This window comes from Atractosteus spatula, chromosome 7, assembly GCF_055471065.1.
Source record: "Atractosteus spatula isolate fAtrSpa1 chromosome 7, fAtrSpa1.hap1, whole genome shotgun sequence".
In the NCBI taxonomy this organism is placed as follows: Eukaryota; Metazoa; Chordata; class Actinopteri; order Semionotiformes; family Lepisosteidae; genus Atractosteus; species Atractosteus spatula.
In genome coordinates, this window is record NC_142712.1 from 52,542,856 (window position 1) to 52,568,709 (window position 25,854).

The 25,854-nt window shown below is 40.2% G+C and overlaps 3 protein-coding genes across 3 annotated transcripts; 1 reads left to right on the forward strand and 2 right to left on the reverse strand.

Moving 5' to 3' along the window:
• Nucleotides 1-2,432: 2,432 nt before the first annotated feature.
• On the reverse strand, nucleotides 2,433-7,494 carry LOC148831413 (apoptosis-enhancing nuclease-like). Its single transcript, XM_088922483.1, has 4 exons — nucleotides 7,432-7,494; nucleotides 5,970-6,683; nucleotides 4,441-4,641; nucleotides 2,433-3,935 (listed from the first exon to the last, which is right to left on the reverse strand). Exons 2-4 carry the CDS (start codon nucleotides 6,651-6,653, stop codon nucleotides 3,732-3,734), a joined length of 1,089 nt encoding a protein of 362 aa, XP_088778609.1. The 5' UTR covers nucleotides 6,654-6,683; nucleotides 7,432-7,494; the 3' UTR covers nucleotides 2,433-3,731.
• A 1,330-nt stretch (nucleotides 7,495-8,824) lies between these two features.
• On the reverse strand, nucleotides 8,825-18,708 carry pdia3 (protein disulfide isomerase family A, member 3). Its single transcript, XM_088922331.1, has 13 exons — nucleotides 18,324-18,708; nucleotides 16,430-16,508; nucleotides 15,217-15,334; nucleotides 14,961-15,068; nucleotides 14,592-14,721; nucleotides 13,922-14,038; nucleotides 13,496-13,621; nucleotides 13,197-13,379; nucleotides 12,867-12,975; nucleotides 12,521-12,649; nucleotides 9,889-9,968; nucleotides 9,606-9,663; nucleotides 8,825-9,314 (listed from the first exon to the last, which is right to left on the reverse strand). The coding sequence occupies exons 1-13, from the start codon at nucleotides 18,455-18,457 to the stop codon at nucleotides 9,204-9,206; spliced, it is 1,482 nt and encodes a 493-aa protein (XP_088778457.1). The 5' UTR covers nucleotides 18,458-18,708; the 3' UTR covers nucleotides 8,825-9,203.
• A 430-nt stretch (nucleotides 18,709-19,138) lies between these two features.
• Nucleotides 19,139-25,415, forward strand: LOC148831415 (cation channel sperm-associated protein 2-like). The gene is made up of 12 exons (XM_088920930.1): nucleotides 19,139-19,150; nucleotides 19,467-19,638; nucleotides 20,803-20,976; nucleotides 21,386-21,454; nucleotides 21,807-21,979; nucleotides 22,318-22,479; nucleotides 23,177-23,301; nucleotides 23,961-24,139; nucleotides 24,247-24,346; nucleotides 24,587-24,628; nucleotides 24,796-24,902; nucleotides 25,123-25,415. The coding sequence occupies exons 1-12, from the start codon at nucleotides 19,139-19,141 to the stop codon at nucleotides 25,344-25,346; spliced, it is 1,539 nt and encodes a 512-aa protein (XP_088777056.1). The 3' UTR covers nucleotides 25,347-25,415.
• The last annotated feature ends 439 nt before the right edge of the window (nucleotides 25,416-25,854 follow it).

A 25,854-nucleotide genomic window follows, 5' to 3' on the forward strand; every position in this document is an offset into this window, starting at 1 on the left:
ATAAACTAATTTTATTAAATTAGAAAATATGAAAACCTGTCCCATTTGTTCAGTGCATGCAACAAATTTCCAGGGTCATCTGGCGTACCACCTAGGGGCCACAGTTTGAGAACCACGGGCATAGGAGAACAAAAGCCGGGAGTGTAGAGCAGGCGGGAGAAGGGGGGAGGCAGAGTGGGCACTCAGGACACCTCTCAAGGCGAGAGAGGTGAAGAGAGGTATGGAGTCGAAACCTGCAAATGAATAGAGAGGATTAGAAGGAAACTTGTCTGTCGTTGAGATGAGGGGAAAGATGCGAACAAAGTTTCAGAATAATCTTGGTTTCAGATGTCTTTCTGCAATAGGAGTTAAGAAACCTTTGTTTAACAACACAAAGAGATCAGTGTGATTATGGGCATTAGAGCTGAAATGAGATACTATAGGATTGGAGAAATCCTTGATTTTCACAACCCTAACAGGTTCTCTGAAGTGGCCTCCGAGTGTCCTTTTTGACCTCTCTGTCTTTAAGCATTAAGCAATTCTGTAATTTGTCTCCAAAAGTGCCCCATTTATGATATTTGAAAATGAACCTCAAACAACAAAATCTGGGCCTTGAAACATTCTAAGTCATGAACAAAATCTGTTGAAAATGTATTCTTTTCAATATTTTTTCTTCTTTAGGCTACTTTTCAATCAGATGTAAAAAGCTGTTAAAATGGTACAATATTTACATTAGCATGTTTTTCAGGCCAGGCAAGGGTTAGGAATACAAGAACCATCCAATTGTGACTCTATTCATACTTCTGGTTCCATCTGAAATGACAAAATTGAGAAAGTTTACACAATGGAATGGGTTTTCTTGACATTTTCAATTTCTCTCAATTTTGGAATACCATTCTTCAAACGTGCAGTGTTATACAAGCAGCCAGACATATCCAAAAAATACAAGTTACAGATAGGAGAAATGTATGACTCTTCCTAGCATTCACTTGGGAACCAAAATACAGCAACGAAGCTAAAAAGTGTCTAAGTACTGTGGGAATCCTAACCCTAACCCTAGCGGGGGTTTAAACTGAGCAATTCTGTAATCTGTCTCTGGGAGCCCCCCTATTATGTGATTTGAAAATGTCCCTCAATTCACAAAGTATGGGCTTTAAAACATTCAAATCTATGCAAGAACCATTTTAAAAATGTATCCTCTTCAATATTGTACCTTCTTTAGGCTATTTTTCATATAGTTGAAAAATGCTGTTAAAGTGGTACAGTATTTACGTGAGCATGCATTTCAGGCCTGGCTAGGGTTAGGGTTACAAGAACCATCCAATTGTGACTCCAGTTATACTTCTGGTTCCATTTGAAACAACAAAATTGAGAGAGTTTACACAATGGAATGGGTTTTCTTTACATTTTCAATTTCACTCAGTTTTGGAATACCATTCTTCAAATGTGCAGTGTAATACAGTATATACAGTAAGTATAGTTAAAACCCAAACGTGTGAAGTCTAACAGAGAGCTCAAACCTAGCAAAGACAATCCCCTGAGTGTACTGCCATAGTTGTTAAATATAGTGAGTTAAGTTTTAACATCTCATATAAAGGTGTAAAGGATGGTTCCTTCTGCAGCACAGACGTTCCCAGTCACCACACAGTGGCACTAATTTGGAAATTCTCATCTAGATTAAAAAGCGCCACCTACTGATCTACCAAGGTCAGTGGGAACCTGGTTACCCTCAGAGGAAACGATCTGCAAGATTCTTGCACGTGTGACAAGACAGAATTATGGTAAGTACAAAGACTTTAAAAATAATTAAAACCATTCCTGCCTCTGTCTGAAACCACACCTTTTTGTCTAACTTTCTACTTCAGTATAAAGTATGTATTAAAGAGACATTTAATAATAACTGGTAAAGCAGTGATAACTAGCATAGATATAAACAACTGAATATAAACCAGAGATCTCATCACCTGCTGCCTTATTTCACAGTACGGATCAGTCATTGGCTTTTACTGCCACCTAGGGACAAATCTGCCAAAGAACCCCCCCCCACACACAAATACAGGCCCCCAGACTCACACTCCTCACAGGCTCTGGGTTGGATTGAGATCCACAGTATGTGAATAAGGAACTCAGGAAATGTGAAATTGGGGAAAGACTAACACTCGTTTTCATCGGAGGCTGTAGAACAGGAGGGCTTTGAAGCCAAAGAACAAGGAGAGTCTTATCCTCGAGTGAAACACCAGAGAAGCCGCTACAAACTTCCTTTACTCAATCCCTTAAAATTGCACTGCAAACTGACATTTAAAGACATTTTTTCTGTCACAGAAATATTTTTTTCCTAAGCAGAGTGGGTGTGGAGGAGTATGAATCTTACTTTAACATTGGTATCCTGTGGATACTCAGAATCTGGCGTTGATTAAGCAAATCCGTCTAAAATATAAGAAACAACACTCATGTTCATTTAAAACTTTTATTTCACCACAAATTTAAGTTTAAAACAATAAGTTATTAAACCAGTTCTGTGCAAACAGTATTTCAGTGCCTAATTAATCCTTGACTGAGCAAACTGATAAATCTCAGAAAAAATCCGATCCAGGCACAAAAAAGAAAAGAGCAGATTTTAAACACATTGCATTGCAACATCAATGAGTGCTTCATCCGTTAAAACTGGGCTCTTTCCCTACATGCAGGGCACCTAAATTGGGTGTTTTAAATTAGAGATTATAATGCCTAAAGACAAACTTACATTCCATTTATCTGAAAATAAAGAAACTGAAAACCACAAATGGATTGAATATATAAATGATCTCCTTGAAATCTTCAGTCAGGAAGTGTTAATCACACAAAAAGAATAAGGGCTTTCTGTTTCTTTCCTACATATACTGTACCACAGGGGTCAGTTTCAATGTTTCAGAAACAGTATGCAAATATGTTGGCCTCATTTAAGACCACTGATTTACAAGATACACTGCAAATGGCATTTAGCAGCACTGCTTTTTAATGAACATCTTGTCATCAAGCAGAAATCTTTCAATCAAAGGCATCTTCAACGAAAATAAAAAACCAGCAGGAACGCAGACTTTGTGTTACTGGGACACCTCCTGTTGCTCTCAAAATACTGCGCCATCCTGCAGTAAGAACATCTGAGCACCTCTTATGTTTCAAACATCACTGTTGGATTTCTGCATCACTTACAGAAAGGCTAGGACTTTTATAGACTTTTACATCTTCAGGAGATGAATCCTGCTTCCTGCAAAACATTTCATATGAGGTAATATTTAGGGACATATAGCTTCACAACCTACAGATAATGTCCTAGTGCCACAAGGTGTTTTGAACAGACTGCGACTGTTCAAAACACATGAGAAAAAAACTGAAGCGACTCCCACACAGTATTCGTGTGTAGCACCACCATCACACATTAAGCCACTGTGGTCATGATCCCACACAAAAACTGATGTTTATTCTGGAAACGGACACCGACACACACACAGTGGAATTCAACCGTAGATGTGTGCAAGAAACGTGCATAACTCAACACCTAGAACATTTCCTAGGTCCCCTTAAATTAATCAGCAGCTGCAAGGCTGTCTGAAGAGTGTTAAATAAGTCCAGTTAAACAGACACTTAGCTAGCTCGTTAAGATGGAATGAAAATTAAAAATTGATGATAATGTACCCCCTGAGGTCCCAGGATTGAGCACTACTGCTCTAAGACTGTGAGGCAGCTAATAACCCTCCTGTGACTGTCCGGTCTCACTTAGAATCCTCATTCAGGTCCTCTGGCCAGTACTGGTCCTGCATGTAGTGGCTGGGGGAGGAGATGATGTCCGGCACAGGGCTTGTGTCTGCCATTAACATCTTGTCCTGCATTTCCTGCTCCCACTGCCTTTCCACCAATCGGTACAGATCCATGGCTGCTGTGGCGTCTTCCACTGAGCTGTGTCCAGCCCTGCCCACCTGGAGAACGACACAATGACAGAGGTGACATCAGGAACCCGGTGTAATCTCTAATCTAGAAAAAAACAACTTTCTCTATCATTTATTCTTTTTAATATTTTTTTAAAGTTTTGAATCTCTTCTTCAAAGGACCTGGTTCCTTGTTCAAATGCAATTTTACTTCTTCTTCAATAAAACACTACAAAAGAATGTTTTTTTTTCCATTTCCCTAAAACAAGTGTCATTTTGCCAACTATCCAAACAGCATAAGAATTAAAAAGGCTGCCCTCTCCCCTTACAAAAATAAATCTGATCACAATACAGCTTGCAAGAAGTATAAAAATTAAAAACTCTTTATAAATGAATGTTAACCAAAAAGTACATTTTCAAATAAACTTTCAAAACTAGGTTTGACGTGTTTCCACTATATAGCTGTAATAAAGCACCTAGTGTAGAGACTGGAGTGGTTTCTGAAAGATGATACAAGTCTGCCCTCTATTGCACTGCAGTGGGAAAGCATCCTCACCTGAATGTCTCTCTTAAGAAGCCTCCTGGCAAGTTTTTTCAGCGAGACGCCATCCTTGGCCTGGAAATTGGCCAGCTTTTTCAAAAGTGGCTGACGGCTGGTATCCCTGGTCATGTGACAGGGGTGAAAATAGCCTAGGGCCCGGAAGTCATTATGCAAGGCGTGCCCGACTACTATTTTCCCTTTCAAAATCTGCAGAATCTAAAATGAAATGACAGGAAAATTAAGCAACAGACAATGCCGGGGGAACATCTAGAATGGGGTCCTGCATTTGCTTCAGATGTCACAAATCCTGAAGCAGGACTGTGCAAGTTGTCAGGCAACTGCAGAATTATGAACAGAAAACAGGGATCACAAAAAATTTCTCTAGGAGAGCCACAGGATCTTCTAGTAATGTATGACCTCTCCCTTTTTAATTAACCAACAGAACTATCAAGCTTAATGGGGACGAATCACTACAACCTCATTCAGTTTTTAAGTTAATATGTATTACGGCTGCACCGATATGGAATTTCTGGGCCACTAACGATAACCGAAAATTAATAGCTTGTTGTGGCCAATACAGATACCAATAACCGATAATTTTACTTTTTTAAAAGTTCACACTATAATCCACAGCTGATGTGCAATGAGGGTAAGAAAGCTAAATCTCCGTAAAGCTTAGCATACTCATCAGACTAACGTCAGAAGTCCATACGTCTGTTGTGAAGCGAATGCCTCTGACGGTAGTTTTGATCAGGTTGTTTGTGTTTGTGTTTGTTTGTGTGTGTGTGTGTGTGTGGCGACAACATCATACAGAGCCGGCAAGGCAACATCAGAAAAGTAGTGGCGGCTTGTGAGAGTATAACGGGGTTCCAAATGCTCAGTTGATGGAATCCTTAACCCTCCACAGTCGAGAAGGGTTGGTCATCAAGTGCCATGCACGCCATGATTTTGTCTGTGTTTGCTTTACCCTTCGGACTGTCCTTGGCAAATTGTCTGCAATTTTCCAATGCCTGTCGGACCGGCATCGCTGCACTTGCTACTGTTTTTGTTTTCTTGCCAATGCTAGCTGCCTCATATTCTTTAAATAAATCATTGGAATGACGACTTTTCAAATGACTCATTAGATTAGTGCCACTGAAACTCTTTACTTTGTTTCCTCCTCGCTGTACTTCGGCGGAATATTTGTTGCAAATTGTAATTCTGTTGTCCTCTGCTGCAATGGTGAAAAAGTTTCAGACCTCCGACACTTCTACTCTGCAGCAACTGTACTGTACCCAGTCTAGTGCGAGTCAGTGCGTGCACATAAAAAAAAACTAGTTGTGTGAACAAAAATAGGGCGCTGCATTATCGGATGTATTTATTGCCTGTAATTCCAATATCGGAAGGATAATAATAATTAAATTCTCCTATTTATTAGAGAATAATATATTGACCTCCGAAACACTGTGAACCCCTAATATGTATAGCTGCTTTGTTTTGCATGATATTTGCGTTTCTGGCCACATATGACCCATGTGGCTTGAGTGCCAGACCTGTGGCCTCACCTCTCTCTGTGCCTCTGGGAAAGGCATGGCGTGGAGCAGGTGGTGCTGGCGGATGCCGCTCCAGCGGGTGCGGTAGTCCTTGACGGGCCGCAGGGGCTGGATGTATCTGTCGTACAGGACGTCTCCGTAGTAGCCCACCAGGCTGCAACGCGCCACCTCACTGCTGCGCCCCTCGGGGCCCGTGCCCACCATCTCGCAGTCCAGAGCCACCAGCTTGGCCGGGCTGAGGCTGGGGCAGGGGCAGGGGCAGGGTGGGCTGGCCACCGAAGAACTCCCACGGGTGCCCTCTGGGTGGTCGTTGGCTGGTGGTGGCATGGCGGGGCTGCGCGTGGCTGGGTCCTCCTTGGCAACGGTGCCCTCCGAGAGGCCCGTTCCCACTGCCACCGCCTTCAGAGACGGCTGCTCCTCTCCTCCGCCGCCCGAGGAGTGGTTCGCAGAGGGGACTTTAAGCCTGTTCTTCTTCTTCAGAACCCCAGCATTCTCCAGAGCGGCCCTCCAAGCCAGCAGCCGCTGTCTCTTGCGTGGATGGCTCTTCTTGCCACCCGGTCTCTCTGCCGGCCTGTGGCACCCTGCATCACTTTGTACAGCAGTGGGTCTGGGACAGTTCATGGGTGCCCAGGGGGAAGAGACAGGAGTTCTGTCCCTGCTATTAGAAGGCCCTCCTAATTCACATCTACCAGGCATTGCTCCTTCATACGCTCCAGGAGACAAGATCTGTATGGGGCAGAGAAGCACAGAACAATCAAATATACTCATCGTCATCTCTTTATGTGTATATTTACACAGTTATTAATCAGGAGAACAATGCTTTGAAATAATTTTCTGCAACTCACCGACAGATGTATTGTTCATAGGGTATGATTCTTTGTAAGTTTATGGACTTATGCCTCAACTTTCTAGACTCAGAGAAAAGCCATACTCACTTGATGAAATACACTCATGGAAAGATGAAAATATGAAAAGGAAATGCAATATCTAATTCTAACAAACAGGGAAAGCAAACCGTTAAAACAATATTTAATTTTGAATATGTTAACTAGTTGTTAGACGCTCATGAAAGGAAATGATCGGTTTCCGTCTCAGTCTCCGGCCAATCGTCTTAAGCGACACGTCTTCCAGGTCTAATAACAGCTGTTTCTATTATGAAGACAACTACTGACAGCAACAATGTATTATGACGCATTAAGAACATTCCAAAGCATCATCGAGCAGAGATTATGAATTAAAAGCGTGTGTATTTAATAAATCGTTTTAGAACAGGCGATCATATCACGAGGTCTAAGACCTCACAAAACCGAACACTGTCGGAGCACAGTTCATTTCAACAGGAATAAATATTTCATATCTATAACAGTCTCTAACTCGGAGGCCTCCGCTCATTCACAAACAGCGCAAACAAAAAGTCCAAATCACCTATGCTGAGGTTTAAATTAAAAATCAATTCAAATGCTAACACACTTACCCCGGCCTACACGTGCACTTTCTCTCAGATGTGACATATGCCCGGACTTGTCTCAGTCAGTGACCCCCTGATTGGTTCACTTAATTTTAATCTCCACCTACCTACGACAAGGTAGCAAATCCCCTTGGCTGATAGAAAAGGACATAATAGGCTAAAGGCTCCGTCACTCACAGGCGACTTGGACCACGAGGTTTTCCTGATATGATTTTTCCGCATGGCTATCGTATAATTAATTAAAAGCAAAATATGTCTCTCCCTATTCCAAAACCCGAACCATAATTCCAGGTACATTTTCTTGTTACGGATTGTAAAATTGGTAGACCCCAGGACGCTTCTGGCGTTTCATTGTTAAAAGGAGGTGCGGATATCAATGTATCGTCATATCCTGTCAAGGAAATTTCATGCTACCTTTGCCAGAAAATACTCCAGTTACTGTAGGCATAGCTGCCTAGATGTAAAGATACATACAGTTGATCGGTAATGCATGGTTTTCCGTGCATTTGTTGCCCCAAATTCCACCAATCGCATAACGATGTTTCGAAAAGTACGGCAAATTCGATTACTGGGGCATTGCATTAATAGTATTAAATAATAATAGTAATAATACATAAAATAGTTTGTGTTCTTAAGGGCAAAGTTCACATCAATCGCTTAGAATGCAGGGTTTTACTACTGCTTTTAAGAAGCTTCTACTATCTGACCACGTTATCACCCAACGAAAACTATTTTAATTGAAGAATTTGCTTTAAAATTTAGCGTAAGAAAAGATTAAGGCATTAGGGCTAAAGATAAACATCAGCACTGACAACGTTTCTTCTCATCTTGTAGACCAAGAACTGTTTACTACAACACCACCACTTTAGAACTCCAAAATTTATTCCTAAACAAGGCTGTGTAGCACATTACAATTTTTTGCATACAGATTTGCCTTCACTTTACGTTACAGCAATTCCACAAGTCTTACTACACCTGTAATTTCAATTTAATGGAAAGTAACGATGTATAACAAACCCTTTAGGTTAACGATATGAGCCTTGAGTAAATAACATTCAATTCTAGACTACGTTCAATTAACCATTACCCAGGATAGCTTGTTCCCTGATGTGTGGAGTCACAATTCTGGCTGTACATGTGCTATAGATTTGGATATATGCATCAGTGTATACCTGGCACTGCTTGCTTTTAAAATTTGCATTCAGAAAGTTTAAAGAAAAACATTCAATATACAGCACTCAAACACTTCCTCCAAAGAAAAAAAAACTGACATTAGTAGAATGTATTTGATAGAAATTAATTTTACATTTTCAGATAAATTATAAAGCAATATAGAGAGGAAATTCTACAGTTCACCCCAAATCTGAAGTTTATGCTGCTGAAGTAAAGCAAAAAGAGGTTTGTTTTATGGGACTTTATTTTAAGTTCTTCCAGATGTACAAAAAAAAGTGGTACAAAATAAAATTAAAAAAAATCCCCAGAACTATTTTTTCCCCCCCAACAAAACAAAAACTGCCAGCCGTGTTTGGGATGGGTCTCAAACAGTAAGTGCATCTAGCAAAGGAATGAGATCAAGAAAGTGGGGAGGGGAGAATTGTGTCCACTTTGAGCCATTCAGGAGAGACATTCTCTCAGACGACCTTCCTCCATGTTCCCAGAGCAGCTTGTCCCAGATAGGTACATCATCACTTGGATCAGGTCGTTCTTTGATACTCTAAATATTGAATTTTAAAAACAATTCCCCATTACATTTCCTTGCATGAAAATCTCGTCATGGTTTACAATTCGCTTTTCTTCTTCTTGGATTTCTTCTCTTCCTCTTGGATAACTAGGGGATTGGATGCCTCTTTCTTCAGGTAGCTAATGAAGTCGCTGACCTCACGGCCTCCCTGTAAGTAACACCATTGACAGTGAGAACTGCTGTGTCAGAAGGTATAAAGCAAAACGCATTTGACTTGCATTCCAATTGCCCTCCCATCACCACATCACTCAAAACGAGCAAGATCTTATACTTTTAAATAGTGTGTATGAGACTCATGTCCTCATCTGCCATTTAAATCTTGGGATTGAGTAATTGTTGCACACTCAGCTATAAATCCCAACTAAAAACTGGTTTACTTTACTTGTCAAGTACATTGAAAAAAAACTAAATGGACACCAAGTTTACAGTTGGCACAAACCTCATATTTCTTTGGGCTCTGTTTTTTCCCGGCAGGAGAGAAGTAAATGGTTGGGAATCTGAAACAGAAGAGGGGGAAATCATATGACTTGATGATGAAAGTGAGTAGTATAAACTTTTAATGCCTCTATGCCACATCCAAGTCTTAGAAACATGGGGCTTATAAATAGAAAAGTTCAAATGCTCATTTTAGAACACAAGCAGTTAATCCGTTAACTTTTACAAGCTGCTTAAGTGATGAAACCAAATCATTAATTCAATTCTCATCTGAAAAATATCCTTACCCCCTGACTTCATATGGAGAGGGCACATCATTAGCAGTGGCGTCCATCTTGGCAATTACAATGTTGGGGTCATCGCTCAGCTGTGGATGAGAAAAATTTCCCAACTTAAGCGGCAAACCTGAAAGCCCGTCTCTAAACTGGTACTAAGCTTTTTGTTTTACAGAAGTCACCTCTGAATAGAGAGTTTCTAAAAATTTGCATTATTCCTATGCCTCATTTGGGCATGAAGGAAAGGGTTAAGAGCACATTGTAGTTCTTGGCTTTCTGGGCAGAAAAACTGCCTGAGGAGTAACCCAAGCAACAGATACAATTATACAGGACGGAAATTCGCTGGACTTAAAAATAATGTTCAAGGACTAGTAGTGGATGTCTGGAGTTGTAAATAAGCTGTCTTTGTCCTGCAATATCTTTGCTTTGCTGCACAAATATGTGAACTATTTCTTTTTGCGCTTGTTTTTGTAACTGCTAGTCTATATAAATGGGAAGAGTTCCAGCTGGTACTTTGAATTGCCACTCCTCCACTCCTGTGGCTGAGCAATTCCTGTATTCATACATACATAAACTCACTGCACCTTTCTCAGCAAACCTGACTAAGAGAATTTCTTTTCTACAGTCCCAATCTAAATCATGACTGACTGACTGGCTGGCTCTACCCCAGCCATCCAAATCCCCCAAAGATATATTTCTATTTTTTTTCCCCAAGCACGGTAGAAATTGTAAGTTCTTGTCATTTGGCAATAACATGGGGGTATTGTTTGTTCCTATTAAGGGTAGTTCTAGCAAGATTATGAAAATGGGACCAGAAGTTATTGGCATTCATATTTCGTAATAAACTATTAGGATATAGCCACACTACCCAGAACAGAGACATGACTATTTTAACATTGTCCCTTAAGTTAAAGAAATGAACTTGTCAATTAAGCATTACTATTGGTGCTTCGCCATACAGTAAAAAAAGTTATTCTCAATGTCAGCTGAATGAAAAGCATATCTGATATGAAGAATGCATTTTGTAGAGTACACTGTGTTAATAACTTTAGACAAAATCAAGATTCCTTTGCAATACCCATACATTTTCTCCACTTTATATACTTTTTTTAATCAAGTGTTAAGTACTGCCCATTTTTAAAGGATAAACACTAACAGGCAAAATCCCTTGCTTCTTTTCTGCGACCGCTTCATTGGTAGTTTAATTTGTGAAGTATCTGATGCAAAAGACATGATATCTATTAACAATATAAACAGTATCAGTATTAAATACACCCAATGAGTATTGGCTCCAAACGTATTTATTGCTTTTTTTAGTGTATTAAAATCACATTTTAAAACTTAACTGCTAAAGTACAATTGACTTTTTGGCAGCAGAATAAGACAAAAAATGTAATGCTTCCCAGCACATTCAAAGTATTTAAGAAGATGCTTTATTTTAAAGCATGTTCATGAATATGACTGCTTATGTACAGGTATAGACCACCAAAATAAGTCTTAATAAATTTTAATAGTCTGTGATAACTCATGTTTCTCTCTGTATTTCATGAGAATCTCTTAACCAATCTCTTAAGAATCTATTCAAATCACTAGGGTGTACAATAAAAACAGGAGTTTTAAGATTGTATCCTTATTTTACAAGTCAATATTTAACTTAAACAGAGCTACAACAACACATGCCAGCTATCAGTTCTCTTGAGTTAATGTACTAAACCAAAAGCAAAACTGAAAAGGAATCTACTTGGAAAGAAAGCAGAAGTGATTTCAGTCTGAGACACTTTATTTACCTTTCACATTTCAAATGTCAAAAGAAGCTCCTTTATATAACAGTCCTTTGGTATCTCCATTCTCTTGTTGGTTTACTGTCCAATCACACTCCTAAAGCCGGCGTCAAACTATATGACTCAACATGACTTCTGGTTGGAGAGCATGTCAAATTTAACGCCTGCAGTTGCTGAATGTCGCTGCCTTTTCTGTCCTAGAGGGTGTCAAATTATGTCTAGGAATCGCAGGGGGTGACAAATTACACGATTCCCTCACGACTTTTCATCACGTTTCCAAATCTCGTATTGCGCTGTGAAAGTACTGTGAGGTCACCTCACTTTGGCAGCCAAGCAATGTGGAGCACCGCATGAAAGTAAACAAACATCTTGAAAAATGTAACACAGGCACTGTTTTCCCACAAATAAACATGTTCATTTTATAATATAAAATGTTCATCCAATATAATTGGCACATTATTTCACAAGTACACATCTGGCTCACTGCCCATCCCTACGACTAGTTTGAATTTACTGTAGCAAGTCGCAAGTAGCAAGTCGCAGAGAGTCATAGGGGTTGTTAAGAGCGCTATGACTGAGTCGCTGAGGGTGTCACACGACACAACTGATGGTAACGGGCACACACTGCGACTCTCTACAACTCAGTGACTTTCTTACGATTACATAAATAAAGGCTACGACTGAAAATCCTAGGAAAAGATGTGCAGTGCGATGCCGGCATAATCGCCAACTTGATAATGTAGTTCCTAAACTATGGGGTCAGTTCAGCAAAGTAACAGATAAGATGCATTTCTACAGCTGGATAACCTGCCTGTAATATACATTATCTGTGCAGAACCTCAAAAAGTAAGCAAACCCCTCACCTTCTCACCCAGCTCCTTGTATTTGGGTTCCAGACTCTTGCAGTGTCCACACCAAGGAGCATAAAACTCAATCAGAACATCCTTACTGTCATCATTCACAATTTCCTCAAAGTTCTCAGCTACCAACACCTGTGAGGAACATAACAGCATTTAAGTCGTGCGAGGAAATTACAATAGTGAAATCAGCAGGGAACGGGGAGCTTAGGAGTCTGCTGCAAGACTTTAGAACTAGTTAGAAAGCCCAGTGTTTTAGGCAACGTAGAGAACAGACTTCTCAATATCTTGCTATATAACAAAGAATGTCATCTTTCCAAGAATTCCAGCTGTAAACTGGCTGCAACCTCACCTTGACTGGACCATCATTGCTCTCGGGCACTGGCTCAGACTTGAGGTAACGTTTCAGTTTGCCATCAAAATAATCCTGCAGGAATCGCTCCAGTGCTTTGCCATCACGTCTGCACAGCAACACAAAACATGTTAATGTCAGCATAAGACACTACTGTAGCTTGTCAGCCTAGTATTCCATCCATTTCATTTTACTCCAAATACTGTCCTCACAGGAACCAAAGTCAAAAGTCATTTTATACGACTATTAAATAAAGTAAAACTAATGACTATTTCTCATCTGAGCAGTACTGCACACAACATTGCAGGAAGCCTCATTAGGGATACTCACGAGAATTCCTCCTGCATAACGTATTTATCCCCCTTGGCAGTTCGAATGCCAACAACCGGCAACTCGCCACTGCTGCTGTCCAGTCCGAACTCGGAGATTTCATGGCTGAAGGAGTTCTTGCTGGCTACAGCAAAGCTCAGCTTCTTTCCTTGATCCAGGAAACTTTTGGCCACTTTCATCACTCTGCACAAAAAAGGAGATGTCGGAATCAGGATGAGGAGTGCCCCAGTCTCACTCTACAACTGCATAAAGAACTCCCTTCTACTCCTCAATTAAGCAGGCCAGGTCCTATAGCATACCTGTTCCTCCAGTAGTTGGTGCCCTTGGGGTTCTTCTCGTAATCCACATCAAAGTAAGCCACCAGGAGGTCCTTGCCCTTCAGCTGGTCCTTATTATCCTCAGTCATGTGCGGGCAGATTCCCAAACTATAAGAATGGGCAGAGTGTGACCTGCTGTTCAAAACCTTCAGGGCTCAAACATGACAATATGCAGCCTATAAAACACTGTCCTCTAATGCTTCACAGCAGCACAGAAGTTATCCAAGTGTTAAATGTCCTGATCTGTGCCAATTCTTTCAAAAGAGCAGAAAGCTCTAAAAGTGCTGCAGCACTCTGTACTATTTCATGGAAATCAGCTGTTACATTTAAGTGCTTTGTTAAAAAAAGGCTAAAATGGGCTATGTCTGAATAAAGTACTCCAACACCAACTAAAAAAAAAAAACTTACATATTATCCTGAATGAACTTCTTGATTTTCCCGCTGGTGTATTTGTCTTCGCTGTATTTCACGCTGCTCTCCTCAAACTTGTTGCTCAGGCGTGGTGGCCGGAAGAGAACAATTCCCCTGGAATATAAATACCATTCAAATTGGCCATTCCCTTTGTCACACTATGTACTAGAGCAGAAAACGATATTTCACATACTAAGGTTATGGTGGTTACTAGCTGAGATCTGGGAGGCCTTGCCTTTGTTAGATGATAGTAGATTTAATACAGATGAAGAACAAGTTGTTTATAAGGTTACCTTGGATTGAAACTTTACTACGATGTTATCAGAAACAGCCACCAGAGTTAAAATGATCAGTGTACTATGAAGAATCCTCATCTGGCTGACTTTTGTTTTTACTAACAAGACATTAGGACATCTATGATGGTCAGCATGAACTTAGAAAAAAATCAAGTTGAAGATCAAAGAAAATCTCAGGCAGGATTCTAGAAGTGTAGAAAGGCCCCAGTCCTTAATATAATCAGCCATTTTACCACATTTTGGGGTTTTCTCTCTCCGAAAATAGTTTCCGTCACATTCTATATTAAAGAATCGAGACACTCCTGAAGGTGTAATTCAGAGCTGAGAAGCAGATACAGAAGCTGTGCAAGATGCAGCCCAGAGATACCTACTCTCCATCAATGCCATGTTTCTGAAGCAGTTCCTCAGAATTGGTGTGTGCAAAGCGATAGGACTCTCGCAGGGCGCTAGCGGACTTCAGGAACTCGGCCTGAGTTGTGCTGCCACCATCAGCAAAGAAACCTGGAGAAAAACGGACAGAGGTCAGCAAGGAAAGTACTGTCCTGAGTCACCTTTACCCAAGCACTAATTTTAACCTATAAAAAAACCCATGCATCAAGAAAGGGCCTTATAGTCAAGGTTTCACTTATCACTGCAAATAAGTTCATAAAACCAGTTAGTCAGAAATACACTTACAATTATAATTAAACACTTGGCAGTAAAATGCATCACTACACTGATCACCTCACCAACAAACTTACCTATAACGCTAGCATCACGGTCTCCAATGAACTTTTCAAACTCCTCTACAGTCTTGATCTCCACTGAAGCTGGGCCAGCCTGCTTTTTCAAGTGACTCACAATCCCATCTGGAAAAGCAGAGCATCACAGGAGTCAGAGTCAATACCAATTCACTCAGAAAGCCTTCACAACTCTGCTGGACGGCGGTGTCTACTGGTTTCCACCCAGCAGACTAGCAAGATCCTTCTAATGGAACAGAAGATCAAACAAAAATACCTGCTGTGCGGGGCCCATCATATGCACCAGATTCCTCTCCACCTCTGAAGATCTTCAGTGTGGGGTATCCACTCACCCCAAACTTGTTACACACATTGGAATTTGCGGTACAGTCAACCTAGAGAAACAGCAGTGACCATCACTTTCACTGGTTTTAATCAAAAGATTAAGACCACTTAATCACTTCCATTTTTTTCCCCTCAATGAGTCAGCATTTTGTACACAAAGGTGTAGCATACTGAAAAAAAATCTGAAATTAAGGAGTGTATTCTACATTTTATGGATATAAATGCCCCTCTCGACATTACTGATTTATGCGTTTACTATTTTACTCTTATCTGAAAGATTAATTTGTATCAAATCTACACAGCTGAGCATTTCACCAGAACAAGCTCGAAACAGTACCTTGCACAAGGCTTTAACAGCACATGATGCATTTACTGGAGAAGGCCCAAGGTCACCAGGCATTATTAACAGTGTAAACAACTTCCTATCTGTCAAAACGCTCTCTGGCTGTCCCCAATAGTTGCGATTGCCAGAGGGAAAACATGAAACCAACCCACAAATTCTGCAGGCTAAAACAAGATTTAGCACCTCTAATCCCACCTCACCCCCCCCAATGTGCATCAAAATGTCTCACCCACTCAGAGGAGTAGGCAAATAAAGGGCTGAAAAAAATCAGAGTATGGATTCCCAGACTATCAGAAATGAATAAGGAAGCAAAAATTCCATTGTACCAGTACATGTACCGGTTACATGACAATAAAGTTCAGGTTCAAGGAGCTGGTGGTGGTGGTGGTTATTCATTTTCTGATTTTATTTCTCCTGTGTGATTTTTAATAACAAAAGTGAGGGGGAATTGATGATACAACTGGATCTTAAATCTCAGAAGTCACACACCTTCTATCAGAATTGGGTTTAGAATCAACAGTGGGTATTGAATTTGAGCCTACAGTAAAGCCCACTTTTCTTTAAACAGAACAAAGCCCTCTCTCATTCACTTATTCTTCTCGGCCATTAGGGCCTACCTGTAATCATAACCGCTAACCGAATTCATTACACGTCTTTCCTCTCAGAGCAATACAACCCGTATTTGCGTGTACATACCTGTTCATCAGAACCTACAATTGTCTTTTTCTTCCTACGCATTAAAACCTATTAAAAAGTTTTTTAAAAGGAACCACAATGCAGCCTATATTGGAAGCAGCTGTACCTTTGCCAGAGGGACGATGCCTTTGAGACGCGTTGCAGCAGACTCATATTCAGGGGCCAGGCGTTTACAGTGACCACACCTGCAAAGCAAAGGTCTTTTACTCAGGTCCGCGGAAGAGGTGGAGGAGGAGGAGGAGGAGGAGGAGGAGGAGGACAGGGGCATCTGCAACAGTTTATATTTAAATGGTCTTTCTCTGCCACACCAAGGGAATAACAGCCTTAATTTAAAAGAAAAGCTAATGGAGCTTACTTCTTACATAAGGCACTATAACAACCTTTGGGATGTAAAGTACCATAGAGATGTCACAAGTTATGGGTGAAGGCTGTGGATGAAGTGTACTGACTAAGAAAAAGTTACACTGGAGGACAAATGGGAATGTGGACACCGCCTTTAACATGACAATGCTGTTAACGCCCTATCAGTATAAGACACTAAAGAGCTCACGAAGCTGAAATGTCAGGCTCCGGTGCCTATTATCCTACCAAACCCCGCAGCAGAAAACCGCATGCTTAACTGTCCACCTCATCTCATCAGCCAATCACAAGACGACACCCAAACTCTGCAAGCCTATCATGACCTGACAACAGTAAGGCGGAAATCTCCGCTTTCCTAGCAACCTTAACCTGAACCCACGGCAACCATGGGAGCTGTAGTTCTCAAGGTCTCCATTTAGTGACGTTTGGACAAAAAAAAGCGCGACCATTCATTTCAAAGTTTTAAGTTTAGCGTAACATAGCGTTTTTTTCCTGACGGTAGAGCAGGCTATCATTTTCAAGTTAAGGCAACCACGAAATACGTACTGTTCGATATATTAGTTGACCGACAGAGGCACCTTAGACTAGTTTTCCCCCCATAAAGACGATATTTTAATTTTGAGACAGTGCGATTTTTTTATCTCCCTCATAGAGGGCTACACATTCACTCGGAAGAAGTGTAAATTGTGCTCAGCCAGTTGGCAATCAGTAAGTGCTATTTTTTTTGTCAGTTTTCACAAGTTTTGATAAAGTAACTCTGGAGCTGCATGTTGAAATCTAAACAAATACGGAAGTCTTCACTCTTGGACTCATCAAGTCTGTTATAATACAGCTGATTTTAGGATTACTTTAATTCACCCCTCTCTTTACTGTCGTAGTTAAAATATACCGGTCCTGGGCAATCTGAACTCGATTAATTTACTTTCTGAAAGCAGACGAGACGTTGAGTAACGTGATGAGCACTAGTCTTTAAAGACTTTCACGAAAACGTCTTTTAATTTTACAGTATGCAATACATTATGTAATTTAGCCAATTCCAGCGTCATGCAGTGTCCCGGGAGATTTTTACTCTGACATTATTCACGCATCGCCCGATTCAAGGTGCAAAGTCTACTCCAAATCCCCCAGATGGAAGGCGTATCTTCTGGAAACCTTATTTCTTACCCAGGAGTTGAAGAGAACCGGATGTAAGTTTCTTACATCTATGCGCTTCCGTGTATGAACATTTTAGTTTTAGTGAATGAACCGTTTTTAAATCTGCCAATATATCCGCATGTTACGATAGCTTGTGCACAATGAAGTAAATGGCTACAGTTATTTAAAAATAAAACGAGGCCTTTTACCAGTTTTATTAATTAACCGTCTAGTGTGGGGTGTGAAAATCGAAAGTGATTTCTTGCCCATTTAAAGTAGGCGTCTTTCAAAACTGAAACCGTTAACGTAAGAGTCAACATGTAAACGTTAGTTTCGTATACTCAAATTAAGTTGGACAGAACATGTCGCGCTCCCATAGGTAAATTAATCGAGCAATGCGTATCCACTCATCAGCAAAAGAAACATCTGATCTATGCAAATACGAATTCCCATGGGACAGCCAATTTGTTTCCCGAGCTATTCTGAGAATAAAAAAAACAACTCACCAAGGCGCAAAGAACTCCACCAGAATCAGTTCATGGTCTGCAATTCTGCTCTCAAAATCGTCATCGGTGAACTCTAGCACATCACTGGCACTTGCAGCCACGGCGAGAAAACCTAACAAAAACAATTTCAGCATTGCTCGGTTTTATCCTAGGAGGAGTCTCACAGACGTTATTGTTGTTTTTTTTTTCAAATAAAACTACAACAACAAAAAGAAAAACCTTATCGCCTCCGCTCTGTGCAGCTAGTGTGTTTTAAACTGTGCAACACCAAAACCGAGCTCAGGCCCAACGCTGCTAACAATGCCCAAATAAGAAAAGGAAGGATTTTGCACTGAAAGGATGTTCGATACCGGGGCTTCCCAAAGCAACCAAAGTGTGGCACCTCACCATTGGATTTTTAACAGCGTCACTCCTCCCAAAGATCCAATCAGCGCAGAGCACACGCGAGTTGCAAGATTTAACTATTTCCGCGCCGAAGGGCTGTCTGTGATAAGAGGGTGCTCACAGGAAAACGCTGAAACGTCAACGCCAGGCATCTTCCTCTTAGAAAGTGTTGTATTGGAATGGCGGACTTATGGTGAATTTTTTTCTAGCGTGTTTTTAACCTGTCTTTTAAACAGAGCCCAGTTTGATTACACAATTTATGTAGGGACTTCATTGATTGTGATATCACAGAATGTTGGTGAACTCCCCATTGTGACGAGGATTTTCAGCTTCTATAAATCTCCAGTTTCGCGCGAAGGAGATGCACTTCAGGTGATGGATGCTTCAGTATAGTAAAGAAAACCAGCCCTGACCCCTGACCAGTAAAGGAAATGGGGACGCAGGTAAAGTTATATTAAAAATAAAGTCTATGTACGAAATATTAAAGCATTTTATATATGTATATGTTAACAACAGCATTGATATACAATATATGTAAAATACGTATAAATAAAAATGTCAAAGGCGGTTGAAATGCAGTGTTGATATAAAATATCTGAAGGAGAAATGGGTTTACAAATACGTCAATTTTTTATCATATGTTGTGTAAAAAGTAATATTGTGTTTAAAACTGCGTTTAAGAACAGTATTTTGTGGAGCCCCCTGACTAAATAAAAGAAATCATTCTTTGAATCAGTAGTGTGACTGTCATCTTTGCAGGAGCCCCCCTTAGTTCACAGTCTCCCTGAACAGAAGAGCCGGCCAGCCCAGGAAAAGGTCCTGCCCCGGGCTGAGATAGTTCGTGCCAAACTCATCCAGAGCTTCTACCTGCTAGACCACTTACAGGGGGAGGTATGCGGGACCCCCAAATATAGCACCAAGGATGTACTAGGTACAGTCTGCCACCCATTCATCCCATGTCTGATTATATTAGCCCTACGCATAGATACTTATAAGTAGTTCAGGTGGGTAGCTGCATCAGCATGCGTAGGCTGCAAAGGAACAAGCAATAGGTTCATTCCAAGCTGAAAAGAGTAGAAAGAGAACACAACGTTTCGGCCGTGGAGCCTTCTTCAGGTGTGAGGTGAAGTGTCAGGTGTGAGCTCACACCTGAAGGAGGCTCCATGGCCGAAACGTTGTGTTTTCTTTCTTTTCTTTTCAGCATGGAATAAACCTATTACTTTATACTTATAGGTGCCTGGCAAAGTAGATTGATAAGTATATTAAGACAAAACCACTTTTTTCCCCCCAAATAGAAAAAAAGCCAAATTAAAACAGAAACGTTTTAATTGGACTTATCTCAACCCTGTTTTTGACTTATTTGGATTTTTGTATTTCAATAACACAAAAGCCTGAACAATAAGCCATTTATTTCAAGGAACATATTGAGGATACAAAGACCTTTGAATTGCATGTTTGCACTGTTGCTCTGTTTTCTTGCCAAACCTGATACTGTAACAGGAACTATTTGCTGGTAATCAGGTTTATCTGGTATGTATTTTGTGATTTTCATTTTAAGTAGTTCTTCAACATTGCAAAATATAATAAACTGAGGAAACTAAGCTAATACTTTTTATTTAGCCAAAATCATGTCTTCTTTAAATTTGAGTATAAAATCAGGTGACTATCTTGAGAGATACAGATGTATTTTAGAATAGAATAAAAATCAGAAATCAAGTGTCACATAGCCTACATCCTTGTTCTTCTTTAAATTTCTCAATCTGGCTGTTATAAAGCTACTACTTTGTAGGAAGTCCCTAATCCGTAGGACTTTCAACTTTTAGGTAAACACAGATGAGCCAATGACGGGGATACATGTGTTCCACCAGTACTTAAAGTGGACGTTTCATGTGTTTGTTCATTTTAGACTCCCATCCAAATCTAAAGAAGGAAATAGGAAGTTTCACACTACAGTAAAAAGCTGGGAAAGATGACTTTTCAGTGTCTTGCAAGACAAGCTTTTCAACAGTGGGACATATTTACGCACTGTTTCTGCAATGGGGCTGTAATGGGCTAAAACAATGGCGAATGTCTCCAGCTTTTTTCTAATTTGCAGATAACACAGTGTTCAACATGTTGATGGCGAAGGAGTCCCATCAGCTGGTGCGTTTCGAGGTCTCTCCCCTAAGGAACGACATCATCACTGAGGAGCACCGCCGGCGCAGCCGACTGAAGAATCGCTGTGCTTGCTACCCCCCCTTGAACATGTGGGCTCACTGGGTCCTGGAGAGTATCCTTTGTCCTCAACTCTATAGATGCCAGTGTGCAACCTTGCCTTTAATAGACTGTGTTTAATTACTTTTTAAATGCTGTAAGTCTTTTCTGGCCATATTACCAAATGACAACCCATTTTCCTTCTTGCCAATTTGAATCTTACTCTCCCTTTTCTGCTCTTTCTAAAGTAAGGACAAAAGATAGAAGAACATTAAGCATTGCTTACTCTGGTCCTTGTTTCCATGTAAGCTTCAAGTTTGGTTTCCTTTTTTAATAAGTAAATGCCAGCATAATTTCTACATTAATTATATGCAGTATGTCATGTTTAAGTCATTGCTTTAAATGAGGCTTATGATTATAAAGCTAATTGCATCTGTGCAATTATTAAAGACATCCTCTGTTTTCCTTCATGGGGATTTTTCTAGGTGATATGTTTGCAAATTCCGTTCTTTTTTTGATCATTCTGAACACCATTGTATTGGGCATTCAGGCAGGTATGATCTGTTTTACACAGGTTAATCTCTTTCCATTCTGCACTTCAATAAGAAATGTCCAGTATACCAAGTCCACTCCTGCAACACACAAAGGAGAGCAGATGATTATTTTAAGCCCCTCAAAGTCACTCAAATAAGATCCAATTGGATCTAGTTAATACAGTCTGTTATTCAAGCTATTCAATCCACTCAGAGCTTGTTGCTACAAAGCAAGATAAATCAAATCAGCAGATATTTATGTGTTGCTAATGTACAGTATATCTCAAGGCCATTGCTGTGTTAAACATTTATAAAATATTGATAATTTTGCAGTATCTTAAATTTTTTGATCCTTACTCTCCTCCTCTTCCAGAGGTATTTGACAACATGGACCCAAAAATGGAGATTCTGAAGCTAATCCTGGAGATGCTGGACTGGAGTATCCTGACCATCTTCCTGCTTGAGATCCTGCTCAAGTGGATTGATGATTTTTTCCGGTTCTGGAAAAGCACATGGAACATCTTTGATTTTGTTGTTACAACATTGGTGAGAAACTAAAATCTTTAATTAAATCATTTGTAATTTGACAAGGATACATTGCTATTAATACTAATCAAATGTTGCAATCACCCTTCCAATTGAATGATGTGGGGGTGATATCAATATTAAAGACATAAAGCATACTCTAAGTCAATAGGTTTGTGCTGACTCTGTGTCAATCATTTGCTGCAGTATTGTGTGTGTACAAGTATTGAATCTCAGAAGGAGTTCTTGTAGACAAGGTTAGCAGTTTCTATCTAACAAAAAATAACTTCCCTAAGTTAGGTACAATATTCCCTTGGACTCTTGAGTGCTATGTTTATAGAATTTGTTTTCTCTCTTAGTCAATTCTTCCTGAGCTTATAAAGGCACACCAAGGAGATGATTCCTCTGACTTAGGTTTTGTGAAGCTGATCCGGATATTCCGGATCCTCCGCTCACTGAAAATGGTTTCCAAATTCCGGCAAGTCCGGCTCATTGTTCTGGCCATCTCCAAAGCATTTAAGGTAGGGCTTAGCAATATGTACTGAAAATCTTACATGTGCCAAGGAGATCTAATATAGGTATAATCGTATCATACAGATGTAAAATACTCTCTTATGCGCGCAGTTCCTGTGTTAAAATGACTGTGTAAACTAATTTTCCATGTGCAGGTACTTTCAAAGTCTGCAAAGAATGAAACATTTTAATGTTGCTAGATAGCACTTGTAATATCACAACACCGCCACCATACAGTACACCTGTTACATGTCTCTTGTCAAATCTGTTGTCCTTCCAATTTGCAAAACTGTTTGAATTATGCAATAATGCAATTTGTACTATCCATGACTGGAGCAAAACTGCTTAGAATCATGAAGGTGGTTGTGAAGACAACCTACAGCATTCCATCTACAGCATTTTTACAAACCCTTTTTTTGAGACAAATCCACAATTATTAGGAAGTAGTTATTATTAATATAAATACTGTAAGTTCTGTGTTACAGAAGTCTTCTAAATGTCATAGACTACACAATAGTTTTAGCTTAGCTTTTTAGTCAGCTCTTACCTACACTTACTGTATGGACTTAATCAGCATTATTAGCTGGACAAAATGCACATTTACTTATATAACTTGTATTTCGCTCTAAATATTCCCATATAGTATTTCAATCGTCATGTCCTCTTTCTGAGTGACAGCAAACCTTTGCTCATGTTTTCTTCTAGGCAATGACTTTCATCTTCCTGCTGCTTCTGGTGTTTGCTTATATCTTTGCTGTGGCAGGGGTCATCTTCTTCCAGAGCTACACTCGCTCTGACAGACCTGACCTGGTATATAATCAGAACTTCAAGTGAGTGTCCGGGGCTGCCAGCCGAAAATACTGGCCTGTGTCAACTGGCCTCCTGTCTCCTCATATACACACACTGCAGGATAAAATTTCTTCTGCTAAAAGTTTATTGCAGTAGTTCTCATGAGTAGCTTAAAAATAAAATAACAAGTAATAGGTTTATTCCATGCTGAAAAAAAGAAGAAAGAGAACACAACGTTTCGGCCGTGGAGCCTTCTTCAGGTGTGAGCTCACACCTCACACCTGAAGAAGGCACCACGGCCGAAACGTTGTGTTCTCTTTCTTCTTTTTTTCAGCATGGAATAAACCTATTACTTGTTCCTTTGCAGCCTACGCATGCTGACGCAGCTACCCACCTTAAAAATAAAATAGGTAACTATAGTATTCACGGACATAAATGACTGAAGCATTTATCTTTGTAATACAGGATCCATGATAATGGATTTAACCCAAACTCCTTTCCAGTAGTGGTTGTTGAGATACTTTTGCTGTAGAGTAAAAATGATGTTGCATTTTTTATAGCCTTTATTGTATTTACAGTAAGTAAGCATGTCAGAACTAAGAAGTAGTCAGATTACTAGGTTGCAGTATATAAAGTAATGCAGGTATTCAGGGGCTAAATCTACAGAGAACCAAGTGTTTCTTCTCCCTTGTGACTGCAGGGATATCCCCAATACCTTCATTACCCTTTTTATCCTCTTCACAATGGATCACTGGTACGCTCTGCTGCAGGACACCAGGAAGGTGGAGGAGCTGGATCAAGCCACCAGTGGCCTCTACATAATTCTCTGGTTGCTCATTGGCTCCTTCATCTTCAGAAATATATTTGTAGGAATTATGGGTAGGTAACATCTTGGAAAAAGGCACAGGTGTCTTTCAGGTTTTTCCCCTGCTCTAGAAAAATAACTCTTGCACTCATTTATCTGGATTTCCTGTTTTCCTTTCAAGTTAACAATTTCCAGGTGATTCGGAATGACCTCTCCCGGGAGGTGCAGCAGATTGAAATCCAGCACAAGGCAGACCTCTTCAAAGCACAAATCATCAATAGGTAAGATCAGAAGTAGGTGTATTCAGAGACACGTGTTTAGAGAGGTATGTTGCAGAGCATGCAAGCAGACCAGTTTCGTACAGAGCTCGGATTGTAACAGTCCTAGTACAGCAAACACCCACATCTGTCTTGGTATTTATGACCTTAACTTTATCATGTCTATACAGTTTGCTATATACCAATTAAGAAGTATAACCAATAGACCACTAACAATAACATGCCTTATTATTTTCTCTACAGGAGGATGAGCCAGTCAAAAGGCACAGATGGGTACGATATTAGGTAAAATGTTGACTGAATAATATGTATGATACATGCAAGTATATCATCTGAGTACCAATAAAATACAGTTTTCAAGCATTGTTTTAATTGATAATTGTGAAGAAAATGAGTATATTTTGCAGTACGTTTAGTCCATTCTGATGTTTTTCCCCCCATTGGTCTGACAGCATTGCTAAAGAATTACCAGTAGAAGGCAGCAAAGAGCAACTTTGCAACTCAGGTCTGATTTACAAGGAAGGCAGGGTGACTGAACAAAATATGGTGGCAGAAAAGGGTGAGTTTTCATATTGAACGAAAAATAGGTACCAGGAAAGCCGTCTAACAGGTTAACTGCACAGAGTATTGAAACATTCAGTTAGAGCCAGAGGCACAAAGGCACAAGCAAAGTAATATTCATTCAGATATGTTCTGCACATGTGGTGCTGCTACAGGTGCAGTACAGGCTACAGTGTGCTCACATGTGTTCACTAATGAGGACCTCTGTCACCTTGCAGACTGGGAGACTTATGTGGAGGAGAATATAGCAGTGATGCAGGAGCAGGAAGAGGATGAGAAGGTGACGTGGCCCCGGGACCTACTTTTCAGATACTTTGAGCTCCTTGAACAGCTACAGTACAACCTGGATGAGCGCAAGAGGCTGCAGAATGTGGCAGGTAAGGTTCAGGATCTGGAATCCGGCAGCTCCATCTACCCTCACCCACAAACCACAGAAATGTAAATATGAAGTCAGGAGACACGCTGAAGAATTGTGCTTAGAATTTCACTCCACTTGGTCTTTTGTAGCTACTTTTTCCTCACCTTAGTCTCTAATATAAGATAAAGTAAGATCCACTCAAAAAAGCAGCGAGAACTAAGACTGTACAGACATTTACTGAAAGTGAAATCAACATTCTTGAAGCTATGCAAGTTTTTGGCAGTGCAAATAGGATCTGTGGCCCAGCTCCAATCATTCACGTCAAGTGTTTCACTTCCTCTGTTCTTAAATTTGCTGTGTTGCAGTTCAGGCTTTGCTGAATTTCCATGACTCCTAAAATGTATCTGCTGAGGAATGCCCCCGATTTGTTCTCCTCTCCCTGAAGATTACAACATCTTTCCTTCATGACACTTGAAGGAAAAATAAAATACACTACATTCCAATATCTGGCATTGGTCCGTTTACAGATTAACATTTAAGAGACGTTTCAGAGATGAGCTGGTATATAGTTTGTACATAGACAATGACAGAG

Excerpts from the sequence above, each read along its gene's own strand:
- LOC148831415 (XM_088920930.1), top strand. Across the intron at positions 21,455-21,806 it reads TGTATTGGGCATTCAGGCAG|AGGTATTTGACAACATGGAC; the intron begins GTATGATCTGTT and ends CTCCTCTTCCAG. Across the intron at positions 22,480-23,176 it reads CCATCTCCAAAGCATTTAAG|GCAATGACTTTCATCTTCCT; the intron begins GTAGGGCTTAGC and ends GTTTTCTTCTAG.
- pdia3 (XM_088922331.1), bottom strand. The coding sequence starts at position 18,457 with ATGCTGAAATTGTTTTTGTTAGGTTTTCTCGCCGTGGCTGCAAGTGCC. Across the intron at positions 15,335-16,429 it reads GCATCGTCCCTCTGGCAAAG|GTTGACTGTACCGCAAATTC; the intron begins GTACAGCTGCTT and ends CTGTTTCTCTAG. Across the intron at positions 9,969-12,520 it reads ACAAGGAGCTGGGTGAGAAG|CTGAGCGATGACCCCAACAT; the intron begins GTGAGGGGTTTG and ends TCTCATCCACAG.
- LOC148831413 (XM_088922483.1), bottom strand. The coding sequence starts at position 6,653 with ATGCCTGGTAGATGTGAATTAGGAGGGCCTTCTAATAGCAGGGACAGA. Across the intron at positions 4,642-5,969 it reads TCCCAGAGGCACAGAGAGAG|ATTCTGCAGATTTTGAAAGG; the intron begins GTGAGGCCACAG and ends ATTTCATTTTAG. Across the intron at positions 3,936-4,440 it reads TTCTTAAGAGAGACATTCAG|GTGGGCAGGGCTGGACACAG; the intron begins GTGAGGATGCTT and ends GTCGTTCTCCAG.